General features: G+C 38.3%; 1 protein-coding gene across 1 annotated transcript in view; it reads right to left on the reverse strand.

The window, feature by feature from the left end:
• LOC110207382 (uncharacterized) overlaps nt 1-2,635 on the reverse strand; it is a 73,629-nt gene extending 70,994 nt beyond the window's left edge. The window contains 2 exon segments of the mRNA XM_078150114.1: nt 1,325-1,413; nt 2,015-2,635. Of these exon segments, the coding sequence (XP_078006240.1) occupies nt 1,325-1,413; nt 2,015-2,030 (105 nt within the window). The 5' untranslated portion in view covers nt 2,031-2,635.
• Nucleotides 2,636-22,461: the final 19,826 nt, after the last annotated feature.

Genomic DNA, 22,461 nt, shown 5'->3' on the forward strand with positions numbered 1-22,461 from the left:
GATGGATTTGAACTTGGGTCTTCCTGACTCGAGTTCCAGTTCTCTATTCACTGTGCCAGCTACCTGGCTTTCACTTATGGTATAAACCTTTCAGAACCATATCCTATTTAGGGGTCTCATTCCACCAAGTCTCAGTGATTATCTATGAGGGCAAATTTACCTTCATGCATTAATATTTCTAGTTCATTTTGACTTAATTATACTTGTGGATTATTTAGGTTTTTGTCATGAAAAGTAACTGCATGTCATAATCTGGATGATCTTTTCTGTCATAATCTTTTTCCACTTGGTCTTTCTTATGTGGATGGTCAGGACAATTCTTTTGAGGGGTTGCAGACCTCTTCCAGAAGACTCTACAGTGCTCCAAATACCCAACCTTATTTCCCATCCATTCCCCAAAAGGAAACATCAGCTCCAGTCAAGTATACTCTGTTTTGCAGAAACTACATGCCTTCTTTTGCCTCTGGTCTTTTGCTCAGGCTATTCCTAACCACTTTCCACCCTCCTTACTAAAAAAAAAAAAGTACCCATTTATCAAGGCATGGCTGAAACTCCATCTCTTCTACGAAGCCTCCCAACGATATTAACTGGAATTATAAATCATGGTAAGTTAAGAAGATCTGAGTCGGACCTTAGAGGTCACCTAATCCAATCCCTTCATTTTTGCAGATGAGTAACCAGAGGCTCTAAGAGGTGAAATCACTTGCCTGAGATCACACGGTAAGGATATAGTAAAGCCAAGACTCAAATCCACATCTCCTCACTACCAGGTCTAGGCCTCTTCCACAATCATCTAAATATTTAGGCTCGTATGATCTACAGCAATGGGAGGGGCATCAGAGATGGGAGTCTAACCACCTAATTTTAGGGATGAGGAGAGTGGAGTTTCAGGTGTTAACTTAGAAACAAAACTAAGATTCAGTTCCACATCTTTTGACTCCAAATCTAGTACTCTTTCCATTATACCATGCCATCACACCTATTAAATGCTTCATTCATGTATGTCTTGATTCCTCTATTTAAGCTTGAGGTAAAAATTATGTTATAAATCTGACATTTTTCACAGAAGTCACCTAAACATAGTCTGAATAAATTCAGTCTGAAAAATTATGTGAAGAATAAGAATGTTATGTGCATGTAAAAGGAATGCTGGGCAAATGGGAATATTCCCTATGGAATTCACTGCCTATCAGGATTGGCTCGATCTCCTAGACGGAAGAGAGGGCTTCAAGCTCAGGTAACTAAGTGAAACTTAGCTAGGCAAAGAATCTCTAGGATCAGAGAAGGAAATCTGTCCAAAATGAGAAAACGTATTCCAACATACCTGAGACCTGGCTGACAAGAGCACGCCAGCCATACCCTCATCTCCTAGTCTCCTTTCTTCAGAATGGACCGACTCCTGAGAATACAGAGCTAGAAGAGAAAGGAATCATGAAGAAGGCCAGTGAGGCAGCTCTCCGTCTCACCAGATTGGAAATTCTCATGTTTTTACTGCAAAGAGAGAATTCAAATGAAACAGAAGTAACCCTGGTCTCTCAGGGCTGGATAAAAAGGCCACAGATTTTGCCAGCTAGCAAATGCCTCAATCTGTTGTTAAGATCACAGGGAAATCATATGACTCCAGGGGAACAAAGCTGACAGGGGAACTGAGAATTTTACAACTTTGTTCCCTAAACACAGTCTAAGGATCAGACTGTAACAACTACCCAGTGTTATCAGCAAATCATCGAAAGTCAAGGAAGAATGGTCTCTGCGCAACTTTGCTGCATCACTGCACACAGCAAAGCCAAGGGGGAAGAATGTAATACCCGGAAGCCCAAGTTATGCCCCAGATACTCATTCCCAGAGTCTACCACACCCCAGGGCAAGAAAGATCGCAGAAAAGGAAGTCATTTCTTCTCCTCACCGGAGGAGGGTGAGGGCGGGTGGGTCTGTTTTCCCACACGCCACGCGGGGCATTACCCCATCCTCCCGGGCACTGACCCCTCCCACCCCAGCCAGCAGTAACTCTCACCTTCTTCTTCCAGCATTGGGGTGGGATGCGCTAGGTCGCTGCCTCCTGGACGGCTTCCCCTCCCCCCCGACTTCTCGAAGCAGGAGGGTCAGCAGCTAAGGCAGAAAACGCTCTTTTCCGTGATTCTCCCGCCTCGGTCTCGAAGAACCGAGGGGAGGGCTCCGGTCAGCAACCTGAGATCAACGGATAAGGACGGCCGAAGGGTCCTCGGGGATCGGGTCATCCCTCATCTTGGGGATGGATCACCCGAGGGTCAGCACGAGGCCAGGGACCAGCCCAAGGTCAGCCGGCTAGAAGGGGGAAGGGGCAGGACTTCGAATCCAAGTCAGCTGGGTTTGCAAACGCAGCGCGCTTGGCTTGTGCCCCTCCAGGCCGTGGGGATGCAGGCTCTGGGGTCTCCGTGGGGCTGCTCCGGAGAGCGGGCCCCCACGGGCTTCTGCCCTGCAGACCCGCGGCTGCGGGGAGGGCGGGCCGACCTGGCGCCGGGGGTCTGAGGGGCCCTCGGGACGCCCCGCCCAGCCGGGGGGCGCCGCTGCTCCCCCCACGCCCCCCACAAGCGCGGGGCCAGCGGGCGAGAGTCAGAGCCGCGGCGGAGCGAGCCCGAGACCCCGCTGGGGGCACTTCCGGTCATGCGCAGAACCCCCTCGCCCCCCTCCCCCGCCTGCCTTTCCAGGAGTCCCCACGGCCAGCGGCTCCGTCTCCCGGATCAATACAAGTCAATCCATCAGTATATCTGTCGATAGATATGTATATATCCATATATGCATAGCTACATATATACACATCTATACATATACACACGTACATGTATATGCACATTTTGTTGTTTTCAGTGGTGTCTGACTCTTCCTGGCCCTATTTGGGATTTTCTTGGCAAAGATACTGGAGCAGTTTTCAACTTCCTTCTCCAGCTCATTTTACAGATGAGGAAACTGAGGCAAACAGGGTTAAGTTAGTTCCCTAGGGTCACACAACTAATTAACTGTCTGAGGCCACATTTGAACTCGGGAAGACTCCAGGCCCAGTGCTCTATCCACTGCACAACCCAGATGAGTGCAGGTATACACACATAAACATATACACACACATATACATGTATGCATACACACAATACACACATGTATAACATATGCATGTATATATACATATACACAAGATGTTCAGTTGTGGCTGACTCTGCACAACCCCATGGACCCTAGCACTGCCAGGCCGTTCTATCCTCCACTACTTCTTGAAGTTGATATAAGTTTATGTTTGTTGTTTCCATGACACTATCTAACCATCTCATCCTCTGTCATCCCTTCTGCTTTTTGCCTTCACTCTTTTCCCAATACCAGGGTCTTTTTTCCAATTGAGTCCTGTCTTCTTATTATGTGGCCAAAATATTTAAGCTTCAGCTTCAGTATTTGACCTTCCAAACAGCCTGAATTAATTTCTTTAAGTGTTGACTGATTTGATGTCCTTGCTGTCCAAGGGACTCCCAAAACTCTTCTCTAGTACCACAAGTGAAAAGTGTTGATTCTGCAGTGCTCAGCTTTCCTCATAATCTAATTCTCACAGCCATACGTTGCTACTGAAAAAAACACATAGCTTTGACTGTATGAATCTTTGTCAGCAAGGTGATGTATCTGCTTTTTAGTATGTGTCCAGATTTGCTCTAGCTTTCCTTCTGATTTCCTGGCTGCAGTTACTGTCTGTCATGATCTTTGAGCCCAAGAATATAAAATCTGACACTGCTTCCATTTCTTCTCCTTCTGTTTGCCAAGAAGTGATAGGACCTGTTGCCAAGATCTTAGTTTTCTTTTTTAATTTTTTTTTATAATTAAGCTTCAAGTCAGCTTTTAATTATCTCTTTCACCTTCATGAAAAGGCTTTTTAATTCCTCTTCACTTTTCTGTTATCAGCATTATCATCTGCATATCTGAGATTGTTATATACACATACATAGATGGATACATATATTCATACAATACATGCATATACACATAATATACATGCATGGGTACAGTCTGTTTATACACACATGTGCATACACATGACATACACATGTGCACACATACAACATACACATGTGCATGCATGCACACACATAATATATAAATATATACTATGTGCTTGTATATACGTATTTGCACACATGCATATGCACATAATTTATAATGCATACATATATATGATTATTTGTATAATATTTGCAGTACATATATACATGACCACAGTATACAAATGCATGCATACATTTATTCATATGTACATGCATAATACACACATATATATATAACATATATGTGTGCATTAGGTACAATATGCATGTGTAATTTGCACGTGTATATACAAAATATATTGACAGAAAATACAAGGAGGGACTGTATAGCTGCTGGGGGAGTGGGATAGAAGGAATCAAGAAAGACTCCATGTGGGAGGTGGCTTGGAGCTGAGCTTTCTTTGAAGAAACCAGGCATTCTAAGAGGCAGAAGGAGGAGAGGAAGGAATATATTCCAAGTTTATCAAGACATTCCATGCAGTTACCAGGCTCACTCTTGCAAGCAGCCTTGGATGTGCACCTGGGTGGACTTCATTCACCAGAATGCCTGTGTTCAGACTTCATCTCCCAGAATCCTGTTGTTCCTTTCACTTGTCAAATTTGAAATGCTCCTTTCCCCAATAGCTGAGGCTTTGGAAGTCGTAGTTCTGAGTCTCTCCTTTAGAGCAGATACACATGTTTGGGGCCTGAGTCGAATTTCTTTCTAGCCCAGTCTGGGGTCCCAGGGACATGCCAAAGATTGACTCTGCCCTGGCAAACTTGGTTAGGTATCTGGTCAGGGCTTACCTCCTCCACAGTAAAACTCCCATGGGGCAGCTAGGTGGCTCAGTGGGTAGAGCACCAGCCCTGAAGTCAGGAGGACCTGAGTTCAAATGTGGCCTCAGACCAAACACTTGACACTTACTAGCTGTGATGACCCCAGGCAAGTCACTTAACCGTAGTTGCCTTAAAGAAAAAAAAAACCCTCCCACCACTCAAATTTGTGGTTGATGGGATTTGGAAGTTATCTAAACCTTCCCATCTACCTGGGATGCTTTGGTCATTCCCCTGAAAACCTTTGCTACCTCCCCACCCCAAATACTTCCTCCTGCCGCTTGAACACTATCAACCTGTCATTCTCAAAACCCCATCTCTCAGGGTGGTACAGCGGGGAAAAAATGCTGTATTTGATCAGAGAATTTGGGTTCAAATGATGGTTCTGTTACTTTTTACATGTGTAATCTTTCTGAGCATCACTTTCCACATCTAAGAGATGAGGAGATTGGACTAAATGACCTTCATGGCTCCTTCCACCTCTAAATCTATAATCTCTGATATAAAAATTGGGTAATGATAATTGGTCTTTCTCTGGGTATTAGAAGGCACCCCATAGAACCAACTGGAAAGAAGGCCTGCAAGAGCAAGCTTTAAGTAAGAGCAAACTTTTTAAGACCAAAGGGTCAGAGAGATTTCTTTTATGGAGCCACATTTAAATGGTTCCCCAGGAGAGGCATCACCCCTTGGATGTCAAGGCATAGGTTTCCTGCTAGTCACATTAGGTGAATAATAGGATGGATGTATACAAAATCGTCTTGAGTTTGATTTAAACCTCCCCATTCTTCAAAACCTAGCTCAAATCCCACTTTTCCCATGAAGTTTTCCAGTTAAAAGTCTGGGAACCACTGAATCCATTTCCATCAAAGGCTTTTCATTTGTTTGTTTCAACTTATAACTCACCTTTCCAGGAGTCTGGAAAGGGCTTTAAAGGAAAATATTATTTCTTAATATTTTCAATTTTATTAAGAAGGAGGTTTTAAAATGTGCTTCCACACTAGTTCTGGATATCACCACCATACGTTGTTTTCTGCCTCATGTGGAATTCATTATCTTCCATCCTAAACCCACTTCTCTAAACAACCCTATTTCTGAGTCACCATAGCTCCCAAGTCCATAACCTTGGAGTTATCATTGATTCTACTCTCTCACCATACTCTTCCCCTCCTCCAAAATCTAATATCAACTGGCAAATCCTGTTGAGTCTATCACCATAACATCTGTCAATTTTGTCCCCTTTCTCTCTTTGCCTTCCATCTTAACTCAGGCTTTTATCAACTCTCAGCAGAACTACTGTAATAGCCTCCTGATTAGTTTCCCTGCTTTTAATCTCTTCCTCTCTCCAATCAATACCCCATACAGCTGTCAGCTTTTCCAGATACACAGATTTGATCACTCCCCATCCCTCACTTCTTATCCCACTTTGAAAACCCTAAATGGTTCCCTACTGCCTCTAGGATAAAATACAAACTCCTCAGCTTGGCATTTAAACATATCCACGATCTGGCTCCAACTTACCTTTCCAGAATTGGCTCTTATTACTTCACACTTCATGAACTCATAATTCCATTCATCTGTACAAGCCATTTCTTCTACTTAGAATATACTTTTTCATTCCTGCCTTTCAGAATCTTTATCTCCCTTCAAGAGTTACTCAGAAAACAACTTCCTAATTGGTCAAATGACTTCCAATCTCCCTTCTTCAATTCATTCCTCAGCTCCATACCTTTTCCACAAAGCCTTCTCAGCTTCCCTTTTTTTGTGTGTTCTGTCCTTAATTTAACTTGTATTTTCTTATCTGTGTATATCCAGTGTTAGCTACTTGAGGACCGGGACTGCTTCATTTTTTTTTTGTCTTGTATCTCCAGCCCTCAGCCTAGTACCTTGCACACTTCAGCAAAATGTCCTACTGAATGTGTGTATTAAGCCTTGAAGACTAGACTGCAATTTCAAATAACAATATATCTACATGTGCTTTACATTTTACAAAGAGCTCTCAAGGACACAATTCTACCAAAGAAGAAGATACCTATCACATAGTAGATAATGAACACCTGTTGAATAGAATTGATTCAGGTGTGCATTAGGGAAAATCAATTGTGCTAATCATTTTGAGGGAGATTTCTGTAAGCCAGTTTGATCTGGAAGTGGATGAGGTAAAGGAATAGCAGTCAAAAAAAAAAAAAGATCACACATATATTACCATGTCCTGGAGGCAGCAGTAGTCCTGTAAGAAGGGTCTTTCTCCCCTAAACTCAAAAGTTTGGAGAATCTTAAGGAAAAAAAAATCAAAGAAGCAAAGCTCAGTGGCTGGTAACATTATGAGAGGTAGTGATTTCTCAAGGAAGAATATAAGAAAAGAAGTTTATCAAAGGGAGGTGAGACAAAAGGGTAAAATGAAGAAGCAGATGTGATGATTTGGGCAAAGATGGAAACAGACAATAGAACTACAAGTGAAAAAGGTAAAGGAGAGTACAGAGTGGGTAGGGTGGGTTGTGAATTCAGTATTTTTGGGATCTCATCCTACCATAACTGTGAGGTATTTAAGCTCTCACTTCATTTGCTGCATTTCAAAGATTACTTCCTTTATTTTGTGAAGTTGTTGATGTCAAATAAGGGCTAAACTCCAAGTAATGGTTTTGCTACACTTATAATCATGGTGTTTCTTTCCATGATAAATTCTTTGGTGTTGACTAAAGTGTGAACTTTGGATCAATGATTTGGTTTTTTTTCTCACAATCATCTACTCATTGTATTTCTCTCCAGTATGAATTCTTTGATGTTGCTTAAAGTTTGTGCTCCTGTTAAAGTCTTTCCCACACTTATTGAATTCATAGGGTTTCTTTCCAGTGTAAGTGCCTTCATGGCAAATTAAGGGACAAGCAGTTCCAAGACTTTTCCACATTCAGCACACCTGAAGGGTTTCATTTTGTTTTGTTTCATATAAAGGCTCTTGTTTTTAATTAGGTCTGAATACTAGATGAAACTTTCTTCATAGGTATCAAATGTTAGATCTTTCTCCAGAAAGAACTATTGTGTAATAGGGTTTGGACTCAGACTAAAAGTCATCTTAAATTGATTACATTTGTGAGTCTTTCTGTTACTGATTCAAGTGAGTCTGCCCTGGAAATATCCCAAATTAAAGTTGAATCCTTGATTTTAGTCCAAGTGTGGAAGACTGAAAGAAATTGAAAATGTAAATGTCATCTGTTCTCTATTCTGGGATAAAAATAATAATAACTGACATGTATGTAGTGCTCTAGATTTGCAAAGCACTCTCTTCAGAACTGTATTTGTCACATAGGTACACAGATAGTATTAGCCCCATTTTTAAAAGGGAAACTGAGTCTCAGAGAGGTTCTGCAACTTGCCCAGAAGTGGCGCAGTGAATAGAACACTGGGCCTGGAGTCAGGATGTCATTTTCCTGAGTTCAAATCTGCCCTCAGACACAGCAGCTGTGTGAGCCTGGGCGAGTCACTTAAAGCTGTTTGCATCAGTTTTCTCATCTGTAAAATGTGCACTGAAGAACAAAATGGCAAACCACCTCAGCATCTCTGCCAAGAAAACTCCAAATGGGGTCACAAAGATTCAGACACAATGGAACAACAGCAAAAATACAGCCAGAGGCAGGATTTGAACTCAGGGCTTCTTTCCTCCAAGTTCAGTATTCTATCCACCATGCTGTGCTGCTTCCCAAAAAGTGTGCAGCAGTGTCCCTGTGGGAGAAGAGAAATTGTGTTACTGGGAAAATAATAACTAAAAGTGAATGAATGTATACTCAGAGTACACGACAGTTTTCAAAAGCAGGCTTGTAATCTGAAAAATGAATGAAAAAGAATAGAAGAGAGCTGAAAGAAACTTCTGTGATGTGAATTCTATCACCTTCTTAATCTGGTCACTAATTGATCTGTTTTTTAACCATTACCAAATTGATTCAAGAATTTCTGCTTTGCAGTGTAGTTTTGAGATCTGGTACTGCGAGGTCCCCCTAATTCTCACTTTTTGAAATTTCCCTTAAATTCTTGAATTTTGATGCCTCCAGATGAATTTGGTTATTATTTTTTCCTAGTTCTACAAAATAATCCTTTGGTAGTTTTATTAGAATGGTACTGAATAAGTAAATTAATTTTGGTAATATTGTCATTTTTGTTATATTGAGTTAGTCTACCCAAGAACAAATAATATTTTTCTAGTTATTTCAGTCTTTATTTCTGTAAAGTGTTTTGTAGTTGTATGCATATAGCTTTTTTGTTTATCTTGATAGACAGACTCCCAGATATTTTATACGTTATATAGTTATTTTAAGTAGAATTTCTCTATCTCTTTGTGTTGGGTTTTATTGGTATTAATACAGAAAGGCTGATGATTTGTTTAGATTTATTTTATATAATGCAACTTTGATTAAGTTGTTCTTTCAGTTATTTTTAATCGACTTTCTAGGTTTTGCAAGTACACCATTATGTCATCTGCAAAAAAAAAGTTTCTCCTTTATACATATGCTTATTCCCTCATTTTCTTTTTCTTGTCTTATTGCTAGGGTTAGCATTTCTAGTACTATGTCAAATAGAAGTGAGAACAATGGTCCTCCTCGCTTCACTCCTGATCTTATTGGAAAAGAATATTGTTTATACCTAATACATGTAATTCTGACTCTTGGTTTTAGATATATACTATGTACCATGTTAAGGAAAAGTCCACTTATTCCTATATTTTCCAGTGTTTTCAAAATAATTGTGGGGTTTTTTTGTTTAAAGCTTTTTCTATATCTATATGCTATAACCGTATGATTTTTATCATTCTTGTTATCAACATGGTCAATTATGTTAATCTTTTTTTGATAGTGAATCAACCTGGCAATCCTGGCATAAGTCCAACCTGATGATATTGTTTAAACTTTGTAATATGTTTCTGTAGGCTCTTTATTAATATTTCATTTAAAAATTTTGCATCAGTGTTCAAGAAACAAGTCAAAATTATTTTTATAATAATGCTAAGGCATAATTTGCTATTAAAATATTCTTTTCTTTTCTAATTGCATATCTATGTGGCCAGATTTTCTTATAAACTTCCACCACAATAACATATTACAACAGACTGAATGCAAAAGGAAATATGAGAATCCTGCTGCCTTCTAATAAGTTAGACATTAAAGAGATTTGTAAAAGTATGCAAAATAGTGCTAATCTCATTTTTTTGTTTTTAAATAAGTATTTTATTTTTAATAAGAGAAACTAGAGTTATAAGATATATGACATCTTCTAAATGAGACAGCAAAGGAATGAATATACATGTTTCTGAGCACTACATAGAATTTTTACAAAAGTTGACCATGTATTACAGTTAAAAAAAACATGCTGTGATTCAATGAGAAATATAGAAATTGTTCCCTACATTGATAATCCAAAGTAAAGTAAGATTGTCTTTTCTCTAATCTCCTGAGCCATCTTTTAGTTTATGAATAAGTTAATGAAGAAAAAGCATTTAAATATCTGTTATATGTCTGATCCTATGCTAGGCACTGAAAATACAGAGACCGGAGTGAGAATGTCTCTGCCTTCAAGGGGCTTATATTCTTTTCTTTTTTTAAAAAAAGTTTTTATTTAAAGTTTTGAGTTCCAAATTTTATCTCTCTCTCCTTCCTCTCTCCCCATCCACCCGACACAGTAAGCAATCAGATATAGGTTATACATGTGCAATTATGTAAAACATTTCCATATTAGTCATTTTGTACAAGAAGACTCAAATAAAAGAACAAAATGAAAGAAAGTGAAAAACAGCATGCTTCAGTCTGATTTCAAATAATATCAATTCTTTCTCTGGAAGCAGATAGTATGCTTCATCATTAGTCCTTTGGGATTGTTTTGGATCATTTGTATTGCTGAGAATAGCTAAGTCATTCATAGTTCTTCATTGAACGATGTTGCTGTTACTGTGTACAATGTTCTGGTTCTGTTCACTTCACTATGCATCAGTTCGTGTAAGTCTTTCCAGGTTTTTTTTTTTTCTGAAATCATCTTGCTTGTCATTTGTTATAGCACAATAATATTCCATTACAATCGTATAACCACAGCTTGTTTGGTCATTCCCCAATTGATGGGCCTTCCTTCGATGTCCAATTCTTAGCCACCACAAAAAGAGCTGCTATAAATATTTTTAGACAAATAGGCTGTTTCTCCCCCCCCCTTTTTGGATGTCTTTGGGATATAGACCTAGCAGTGGTATTGCTGGATCAAAGGGTATGCATATTTTTTAGCCCTTTAGGAATACTTTCAAATTGCTCTCTGGAATGGTTGGATCAGTTCATAACTCCACCAAGAGTGCATTAGTGTCTCAGTTTTCCACATCCCCCCCCAACAGCCAACATTTTCCTTTTTTGTCATATTAATCAATCTGAGAGTTGTGAGGTGGCATCTCAGAGTTGTTTTAATTTGCATTTATCTAATTAATAGTGATTTAGAGCATTTTTTCATATATCTGCAGATAGCTTTACTTTCTTTGTCTGAAAACTGCCTGTTCATAGCCGTAGACCATTTATCAATTGGGGAATGACTTGTATTTTTATAAATATGACTCGGTTTTCTATGTATTTGAGAAATGAAACCTTTATCGGATTCTTGTTGCAAAATCTCCCCCCCCCAGTTTTCCACTTTCATTATAATTTTGGTTACATTGTCTTTGTTTGTGCAAAACTTTTTAAATTTTTTGTAATCAAAATTGTCTATTTTACATTTTGTAATGCTCTCTATATCTTCTTTGGTCCTAAGTTCTTCCCTTATCCATAAATCTGATGGATAAACTATTCCATACTCTCTTAATTTGCTTATAGTATTACCCATTATGTGTAAATAATGTACCCATTTTGACCTTATCTTGATATATGGTGTGAAATGTTAATCTATACCTAGTTTCTGCCATACTGTTTTCCAGTTTTCAAAAAATGAAATTTTGTTCCAAAAGCTTGGATCTTTGGGTTTATCATATGCTAGATTACTATGGTCATTTACTAAAATGTAATTTGTATCTAATCTATTCCACTGATCCACCACTATTTCTTACCCAGTACCAGATTGTTTTGATAATAAATATTTTAAAAGAAATTCTCAGCTTTAATTTCTAACGTGGCAAATATAGATATAACACACATTAAAAAAACAAAAACAGCATACCCTTTGATCCAGCAATAGCACTTCTAGGGCTATATCCCAAAGAGATCAAACAAATGGGAAAAGGACCCACAGGTATAAAAATATTCATAGCAGCTCTTTTTGTGGTGGCAAAGAATTGGAAATTGAGAGGATGCCCATCAATTGGGGAATGGCTGAGCAAGTTGTGGTATATGAATGTGATGGAATACTATTGTGCTATAAGAAATGATGAACAGGCTGACTTCAGAAAAACCTGGAAAGACTTATATGATCTGATGCTGAGTGAAGTGAGCAGAACCAAGAGGACTTTGTACACAATAACAGCCACGTTATGCAATGACTAAGATTGTTAAACTGAACCCTTCTCAGCATTACAAGTATCTAAGACATCTCCAGAGGCCTCGGGATGGAAAATGCTGTCCACATCCAAAGAAAGAACTATGGAAGTCAAATCGCTATCACTTATTTTTACCTTCTGTTGAGTTTTGTTTCATCTTTCTGATGATTCCTCTTATTGGTTTTAATTTTTACTTACAACTTCACTAATGTGAAAATATGTTTAATGGGTATGTAAATGTAAAGCCTATATCAGATTGTGCACCATCTTGGGGAGGGTGGAGGGGAGGAGGGGGGAGAAAAATTTTCAACTCAAAAGCATATGGAAGTGATTGTTGATAAATCAAAATAAATTAATTAAAAAAAGAAGTGGAACAGGAAAAAAAAAACCAAAAACAAAAACCTCTTTGTGATCCTCAATAATATTTAAGAGTATAAAAGAGTCTGAGACCAAAATGTTTGAGACTTTCTGGTCTATACTTTTCTTTCTCTGTTTTGACTACTTGGTTTGCACATCAAGACCATTTTTTGTGTTGTAGAAGGAATTTAGTAGGATCCTTTCTTTTGCTATTTTTATAAATGTTTGTGTGTTTTAGAATTAATTTTTTCTTTGGATGTTTCACAGAATTCATTTGTGAATCCATTTGGTCCTGGAGTTGTTTTATTTTTCCTTTGGGAGTTCATTTATGGTTTTATTTCTTTTTCAGAGATTGGATTGTTTACTTCTGTATTTCTTATTCTAGTGATATGAGAATTTTATATCTTTGTAAATATTCTTTTATTTTATTTAAAGTTTTGGTTTTATTGGCAGATAGTTGGGCAAAATAGTTTCTAGTAATGTCCTTGATTCTTCATTTTTTGAGAATTCTCCTTTTTCATTTTGGATGCTGGTAATATAATTCTTCTCTTTTTAATCAAATTAGCTAATGGTTTATTTATTTTATTATTTTTTTAAAGTTCCTAATTTTATTTACTAATTAAATGGTTGTTTTGTTTTCAATTTTTTGAAACTTTCACTTGGTTTTTGGGATTTCTATTTTGGTGTTTAATTGTGGTTTTATAAATTGTTGGTTTCCTAGGTTTTTTTTTTTAGTTGTATGCCCAGTTCATTGATCTCTTCTTTCTCTCATTTGTTGATGAAAGTGTTAAGATATAATTTCCCCCCTAAGAACTATATTAATTAATAATCAAAAAGTCAAGATTGTTAATTAATAATTTGGCTATGTCTCCCAAATTTTGGTATGTTGTCTCACTGATGTAGTTATCTTTAATGAAATTTGGTTTTTGACCCATTAATTCTTTAGGATTAAGCTATTTAGTTTCAGTTGATTTTTTTTTTTTTGCTTTTTGGTGAGGCAATTGGGGTTAAGTGACTTGCCCAAGGTCACACAGCTAGTGAGTGTTATGTGTCTGAGGCCGGATTTGAATTCAGGTCCTCTTGACTCTGTGGCTGGAGCTCTATTTACTGTGCCACCTAGCTGCCCCTCAGTTGATTTTTAATGTTTTCTTCAATGACTCATTATTTGATATAACTTTTATTGCATTTTGGTCAGTAAAAATATATTTAATGTTTTTACTTTTTGTGAGATTATATGTCCTAATACATGGTTGATTTTTGTAAAGGAATTATATATAGTTGAGAAACATGTACACTCATTTCTATCCCCATTCAATAATTGCCAAAGATTTCTAATATCTGACTTTTCTAAAATTCTATTCAAGTCTTTAACTTTTTTTGTTATACTCCTTTTTTTTGTTATTTTGTCTAGCTCTGTTCTCATTATTCCAATTGTCTCATAAAATAATTGCTTTCTGTTTGAGCCATTCTAATTTTCAGGGATTTTATTACTTGGGTAAAGTTACCACTTTCTGTTTTAAGCTATTTATTCTGTTTCTAGTTTCCTCCAAATTTTTTATTTCTTTTTTAATTTTTTGCTTAATTTCTTCTGTGTATTAATGTAGATACTGTAGAAAATTCATTTTTTTCCTTTCGCTCTGCTTGCAATGTTATGGAATTGCTTCCTCTTTATAGTTTGGATTTTTGAATACCTCTGGATCTAGAGTAAATGTTCGTATTACTTATCTCTCTAGACCTAGGTCTTGAATTATCACTTACTGCTAGGACCAGGTGCCCTGCCCTAAACCGTGCTTTAAGTGGGATAGTCTCAGCCTAGGAATGAGGATCCTTGGGTTCCTGTGCTGACCTTTATCTCCTGGAGTAGGTCTGTGCCAAGAGGACTGGCAAATATTGGTGCCTACCCCTCCCTAGACCTTGGAGCTTTGAGGTTAATATTAATTAATGTCTTCTATGGTGTCATGGGACCTCAGAGCTCAGACCCAAAGATATGGGGTATTCATTCTGGTCTGAACATTACTATACTCAGACTTGTTGCTGCCACTCCTCCAGTTTGCTTCCAAAGTTCATGCTGTGGGTTTCTGGCCATCCTGGGTCTTTCTTGTGGGAGCTCTCCATTCTCGCTGCCTCTGGATACAGCAACATGTGGGCTGCAGGTGCCTCTGGATGATCTCTGATCACATCAGAAGGCTTACATCTTGTTTGCTTGCCTGCTAGTGCTGGTTTTCCTGGCAGCCCACGGACTTCTGGCTGACTTATTGTACTGTACTGAGATGGATAAGGTCACTTGCTGTATATTATCATTGGCTTTCTGGTGATATTTTTAGGTATTTGCTGGAGTAATTAGCTGGGAGCCGAGCTATTTGCATCCATTCAGGCAGCCAAAGAATGTGATCAGCTGATCAGTTCTAACCTGGAGAAAAGTTTCTGCAGTGTTGCTTTGAAGAGCTCTATACTTTTATCTTCTTTTATCCGACATTTTCAATCAACAATGTAGATGAAAACACAGATGACCCATGCAAAATGCTGTAGGAGGCTGGTAGCCCAGAGGATAGAACCTTCTGCTAGAAGCAGTAAAGTGACAGACACATACCACACAGCCTCAGCTTCTGTACTTCGCCTCCCCCACACACCCCTACTGTCTTCCCCTCCATCTCTTCTAGCCCTGAGAGATGTGATAGTCACGTTCTTCATGGTTTCTACTTCCCAATGAAACTGGCTTCTCTCCAGCTCCGCCTTCCCCCTTGCTGTGCCTAACACAAAGCTGTACTGGAAGAGAGGATGGCAGCCAACCTCTCATTCATTGTCTTGAAGGCACTCCTAGCACTTTTCCATAGAGACTTCTTTTGGACTAAAAACTGCAACTCTGGAAGTGTGGGAGGGAGAACTCTCTGTGTCTGGGAAAATATCTGATTTTTCCTTCACAGATCTTTGATTAATAGTGTTAACAGCACACCCCAGAGTACAGAGAGCTGGAGGTTGGGGCTGATTGTACTCAGTTCAAGGCTAGTAGGGACAAACTGCAGGGCTGCTGATCTCCATCTCATCCTTACCTATCTTTCAGTGAATATCTCTAGCCCTGCAATCATCTCTCATGTAATCTTTTTCAACAGCTTTTGATTTGAATCCAAGCCCTCACTAGCTGATCCTTTAAGCTACTTCAACACACATATCAAATATGCAGGTGACATAAAGCTGGTAGAGATAGCTAATGCTTTTAATGATAGAATCCATGTCACTGCTTGCTGCCTCCTCTGCTACCCACTGCCACTTGGGTCCTTGCTGCTGCTGCTGCTGCTGCTGCTGAGTGCAATTCTGTTTCCTGTGCCAGGACCAAGCATTGACCCCCTGAGCTTCAGCTGGAGCTAAGCCTTCCCCAGCCAGGGCTGATAGGGCGTTGTCACTGATCCATGGTGCCAGGGCCAAGCGTTGCTGTTCTGGAAGTCGCTCTTGCCTCCCAAAGCTGGAGCCTAAGGGCGCTTCCTCTGTTTCTCTTTACAAGGGCCTGAGTGCTATCCCCATGTGCTGGGGCCCGAACTTTGCCTTCCTGGGGTAGGGCCTGAATAAAGCCTTCCTGATCCCTTGTGCTAGGGTTCCAGGCTCTGGGTTCTTTCCACCTGGGCCAGGACTATGCTGTCTGCTTCTGGTACCCAGGCTGGGACATTACTGCTTCTGGCTGATCCAGTGTATTGAGGTCAGAAAGGGCCACATAGGATGTCTCAGGAAGCTCTGAGGGCTTCTGGCCAGTCAGGCCAGGGCTTGAGCTCTTTCCTAGTGGTCCTTCTCTAGTGCAAATTTTCCTGCTGTCAGTCAGCTCTGCCTGAGGGCCCCAGGTGCTCTTGATGTTCTAAATTCACAATGCAATCAATCAGTCAACGTTTATTAAGAGCCAACATTTATTATATACCAGGGACTGTGCCAAGTACTGTGCTAAGGGCTCAATTCAGCCACCAAGCCTGGCAACATCCATTTTAGGATGATTATTCACTCACTGAGGCACAGGCAAAGAAGGACAAAGCAAAAGGGTGACAGGAGGTGCTCCTAGGCCAGTGCAGGTGCTCTAGCTTCAGTGCGTGATCAATTGCCATTTCTGCCAAAGCCTAGGGAGGGCAATGTCACCCACTGCATCCTGGGCCATTGCCGGCCCTCTTGATTTTTGTCTTCCCACTGGACTTCGATGACTGTGGAGGAGAGAGTGAGGCTGACAACTTTGTGTAGCTCTGCCTCACTTAAATCCAGTTTGCATGCAAGTCAAGACATCATGCTCCTAATGTCATTGGTTCTCTTTGAGAATGCAGGAGGAAGGGGCAGCTAGGTGGCACAGTGCATAGAGCACCAGTCCTTGAGTCAGGAGGACCTGAGTTCAAATCCAGCCTCAGACATGTAACACTCACTAACTGTGTGACTCTGGGCAAGTCACTTAACCCCTATTGCCTCACCAAAAAAAAAAAGAGAGCGAGAATGAAGGATGAAAAACAACTCAAGCCCACTTCACAGTGGTTTATTTTTATATTTATATGTATGTGTATATATATGTATGTACATATACACACATATATGTATTCAATGAAGGAGCCCTATTCAACATGCTAGAGAAGGTCTTCCTTTGTTTTTTTTTTATTTGTTTTTAAATATCTTAAGGGTACTAGTACAGCACTCAGTGTGTCCATCTGTCATCTGTCATTCTTAATAAATGGCCAGTTCACCTCTCTGGCCATAAGAGAAGAGAAGGAACCCATAGGAGACATCAGTCTTAGCTTGCAGATCTCACCAAGCTAGGATCCGTTCACACAAACTGAGTGTTAGCCACATACCTCCCAGAAATGAGATGGCCGAGGCAACACAGAAACATGAGTGAGGAAGCCACACACCCTGAAGTGCTGACTCCATTCTTGTGATCACAGTGTGTTCCACAGAAGAGACATGGCCTGCGAATTTAATTCAAGAAAAATTTGCTAAGCCCGTACAGAACTCTTGCTCTATACACAGCTTTTGGGATGCAAGGCAGAATTCTTAACTCTATTCCCTATATACACTGTTATCTGGTATAAATTGGCCATATGCATTTCATTTCTCTTCTCTGCTTCATAAAATGTGTGAGTAAAGAATGTTTTGACATTCTTAGAGAAAGCAGCTTTATGAATCAAATGAATTATTAAAAAGTCAGCAATACTTAGTAGAAAAAAATACAGGATTGGCAGCATGGGAAATAGTTTCCAATTCAGTCACTGAACAGCTATGTGGTTTTTGACAAATCGTTTGCCTTTTCTTGGCATGTGTACATCTGTGAAATGGGCATAATATTTGTCCTACTCAATTCATGGGGCTTTTGTGAGCCCAGTTATCAGACCCATAGATTTGTGGTCTCAGAGACCACTTAGAATCTCATGGGTAGAGAAAGAATTTTACAGTTTTCAAAGGGCTACCTTATGGAAGATGAATTAGACTTGTTTTGCTTGATTATAGAATGCAGAACTAGAAATGGAAGTAGAAATTATAAATGGGAAATAAGTATATAAAAAGGAAATGAGTAGAAATTATAAAAGGAAATGATTAGAAATTATAAATTTAGGTTTGATGTAAGGAAAACCTTTCTAAAAAGCTGTCCAAAATGAGACAGGCTGCCTCAATAGGTAGTGGATTCTTCTTCACTGGAACAATAAAGATTGAAATGACCACTTGCGAGGGATGTTATAGAGGAAGGAGTTCCTAGTTCAGGTACCAGATTAACTGGGTGGTCTTTTCTAATTATTCATTGGTTCTATAAAATAATAAAGTCCTACGCTAAGATTAAAAAGTCAACCCCACAAAAGAGATTGAGGAAAAATCAGAAAAAAAAAATAAGAGCAATCCAAGAAAATCAAGAAAATTATGAAAAGAAAGTCAACCAACTGGAATAGAGCATCAGAACCCTAAGGAAGAAAATAATTCTTTGAAAACTAGACTTGGGCAAGGAAAAGCTAATGATTTTCTAAGACATCAAGAAATTGTAAAACAAAACCAAAAGAATGAAAAAATAGAAGAGAAAGTAAAACATCTCATCAGAAAAACAACTGATCTGGAGAATAGATCGAGGAGAAATAATATAAGAATAGTTGGCCTACCTGAAAATTACTATAAAAAAGAATCTTGATACAATATTACAAGAAATTATTAAGGAAAATTTCCTTGAAGTTCTGGAACAAGAAGACAAAGTAGAAATAGAAAAAAATCTACCTATCACCACCTAAAAGAGATCCCAGGAGGAAAACTTACAGGAATATCATAGCCAAGCAGGTTAAGAAGAATATATTGGAAGCAACAACAATAAAAAAACCGATTTAAATATTATGGAGCTACAATAAGAATTAGACAAGACCTGTCAGCTACTATGTTGAAGGACTGTAGGTCTTGAAATATTATATTCCGTAGAAGAAAAGAGCTAGGGCCATGGCCAAGGGTAATTTACCCAACAAAGTCAAATATAGTCTTGAATGGAAAAAAAAAAGGACATTTAATGAAATGAAAGACTTTCAGATTTTTGTGACAAAAACCCCAGAACTTAAGGGAAAATTCAACATATAATATCTAGGAGAAATATAAGGTAAACATTAAAGGCAAATTATAAGGGACTCAATGAGGTCAAACTGTTTACTTCATGTATGTGAAAATATTAGGAGTATTCTTATGATTGTCATCATGATTTGCATAGTTTGAAAGAAAGGCCTGGGATGAGCTGAGTGTGATTGGGTAATTCTAAAAAAATAAAACTGTAGGGAGAGATAAAAAGGAGTAATTATCTCATATAAATGAGGCATAAAAGGAAAAACTGATAAAGAAGAAGCTAGTGGGGGGAGGGTGGGTAGTGCTGGAAACCTACTCTCATTGGTAATGGGCCAAAGAGGGAACAACATATATCTAGAAGGGTATAAAAGTCTTCTAAATTCAGAAAGAATAAGAAGGCAAGAGAATAGGGTGAGAGGAGAAGAAAAAGGAGGCAGTCTTAGAGGGGTACGTAGCTTAAGGAATAGGAGGGCAAAGTAGCAAGTAGAAGTAAAGCAGAGGAGTGAGGAGGGATAGGGTAAATAGGGTGAAAAAGATAGTGAGGAAAAATAGGAAGGAGGAAAATATACAACAAGTAATTGTAGCTTAGAATATGAATGGGACGAATTCACCCATAAAACAGAAATAGGTAGCAGATTAAAAATTTAAATTCAACAATATGTTGCTTTCAGGAAAAATTATAAAAATGAGAGATACACACAAAGATAAAATAAAGGGCAGAAATAGAATGTAGTGTGTAAAAAAAAAAGCAGGGAAAGTAATCATGATCTCAGACAAAGTTAAAGTTAAAATAGATTTAATCAAAAGTTAAAAAATAGAGAAACTACACTATGTGTCAGTAATCTTATTCAGTATTGTTTTAGACCATTTAAAATACCTGAGCATATGTCTGCCAAAACAGACACAGGAACTACATGAACATAAATATAAAACACTTTTTATACAAATAAATTCAGATCTAAATAATTGAAGTAATATTTATTGTTCATGGGTAGGTAAAGATAATATAATTTTTAAAATGACAAGTTTACCTAACTAATCTATTTATTCAATGTCATCCGAATTAAATTACTAAAACATTATTTTACTGAGTTAGAAAAATATAATAACAAAGTTCATTTGGAAGAAAAAAAGGTCAGGAACTTCAAAGAAACCAGGGAAAGAAAGATGTAAAGGAAGTAGATTCAGCAGTATCAGACCTTAAACTATATTATAACGTGAGCACATTGTTGAAGTATAAAAAAGATAATTTTAATTATTTTAAATTAAAATTTTCTTGTGTAAATCAACCTATGTAGCAGAATGCAGAAAATTGGAAGGAAAACTTTCCTATGGGTGCTGTTCCCATGAGAGGGGTATAAAAGTCTTAACTCTCAGATCAATAAACGGAGCTTGTTTATAACTTGCTACCCCCTGGTCCGCATGATTTCTTTCTCTCTCTCTTTCTTCTCTTTCTTTCTTTTTCGCCTCACTGGAGATTAACCATCGTAGTGGACGCAGGTATATATGTGTATATTTATAGATATCCATGTACATGCATGTATGCATACACATGCACGTACACAAGCTTAATTGTAGCCTTCTTTAGGGTACTGGAGGGAGGAAGGGGAAAAAATAAAAGAGAACAAAGGAAAATCGACAAGGAAGGAAAGAAAAGCCAGGCAGCTTTGAAAACAATGTAATGTATTTATTATATAGGTTTTCTTGAAATGGAAATTTATTGTTTTATATTGAATCCTCTCCTATGGTCTGCTGTGTACATGGCAATGTCTTTTTTTCCTTTTCTTATTTTGTATTTAAGTTTAAAATTTTAAAAATTATATAAAAAAAAAATCAACCCCACAAGTACACATTCCAAGAGGTGTAGCCAGACAACAGGTATTGTGAGGAGTTAGCTATTTAAGAAACCTTTGGCTCAGGTCCCCTGTCTTGACTGTTTCCTCCATGATCTCCAGGTACGATGGTTGCATCCTCTAAGCCTGGACCTTCACTGGCCGAATGATCATACGTTGCTCTAGGATCTGTGACTCTCTACCCTCAGTAAAAACCGAGGTGAGGATTAGATGTCTCTCTCCTCCTTGGATTGGCTCTTAAAAAGAATTCATATCTTTTGTTTTTACATACCTAAATTTCTCTCTGTATCCTTTCCTCTCCCCTCATTCTAAGAAAAAAGAAAAAGGAGCAAAAATCAGCAAAACTGATCAATATACAGAAAAAAAATCTGACAATAGATATAATATTGGGCACTTGTAAGTCTCCCAGCTCTGTAATGGAGTGGGGGAAGCATTTTCTCATGTATTTGTTCATTTACATTGTAGGTGTTGTGTGTATTGTTCCTGCATCCTGTAAAGCTTTCCATGCTTCTGGGATTCATCATATTGGTTGCTTCTTAAAGCACGGTAATATCCCAGCACATTCATGCACCACAATTTGTTTAGTCATCGTCCCTGTGCGATTTTGCTGGGTTGTTCTCTCAGGGTTGCTCTGATATGCTTCTTTCTTATTATTAGTGATTTGGAGCAGTGATCTCAAACTCTTTGGTCTCCAAACTCTCAAAAATTATTGAAGAACCCAGAGAGCTTTTGTTTATGTGGATTATATGTATCTGTGTTTATCATAATATAAATTAAAACTGATAAATTTAAAAAATATAAATTATTTTAAAATAACAATAATAAATCCATTATATTAACATAAATAACAGATTTTAATGAAAAATAACTCTTTCCCAAAATAATAACTATTTCCAAAAAATATACTGAAAATTTACTTTTGCAAATCTCTTTAATGTCCGGCTTAATAGAAAATAGCTGGTTTCTTATATATGCTTCTATATTCAGTCTGTTGCAGTGTTATTTGGTTGAAATAGATTAAGGCAATCTGGCCTCACACAGATATGTAGTTGGAAAAGGCAGGAGTATTTTAAAAGGCAAATAATGCCTTAGTATTATTATGAAAATATTTTCAACCTCACAGATCCTCTGAAAAGATCTCAGAGACCCCCAGAGAGCTACAGATCATATTTTGAGAACCTTTGATTTGGAGGATTCTTTCATGTGGCTGTTAATAGTTTGCACACTTCTAGTGTATGGGCTTGCCAAGCCGTTTTCAGGGCTGATCATCTACCTTTGGTGTCCATCTCTCACCCAAATCTCACCTTTGGCTCCAAGAAACTGTAGCATGTGCAATGGCTACACCCAAGTAAAACTG

This window comes from Phascolarctos cinereus, unplaced genomic scaffold (genome assembly GCF_003287225.1).
Source record: "Phascolarctos cinereus isolate Bilbo 61053 unplaced genomic scaffold, phaCin_HiC Scaffold_2;HRSCAF=192, whole genome shotgun sequence".
In the NCBI taxonomy this organism is placed as follows: Eukaryota; Metazoa; Chordata; class Mammalia; order Diprotodontia; family Phascolarctidae; genus Phascolarctos; species Phascolarctos cinereus.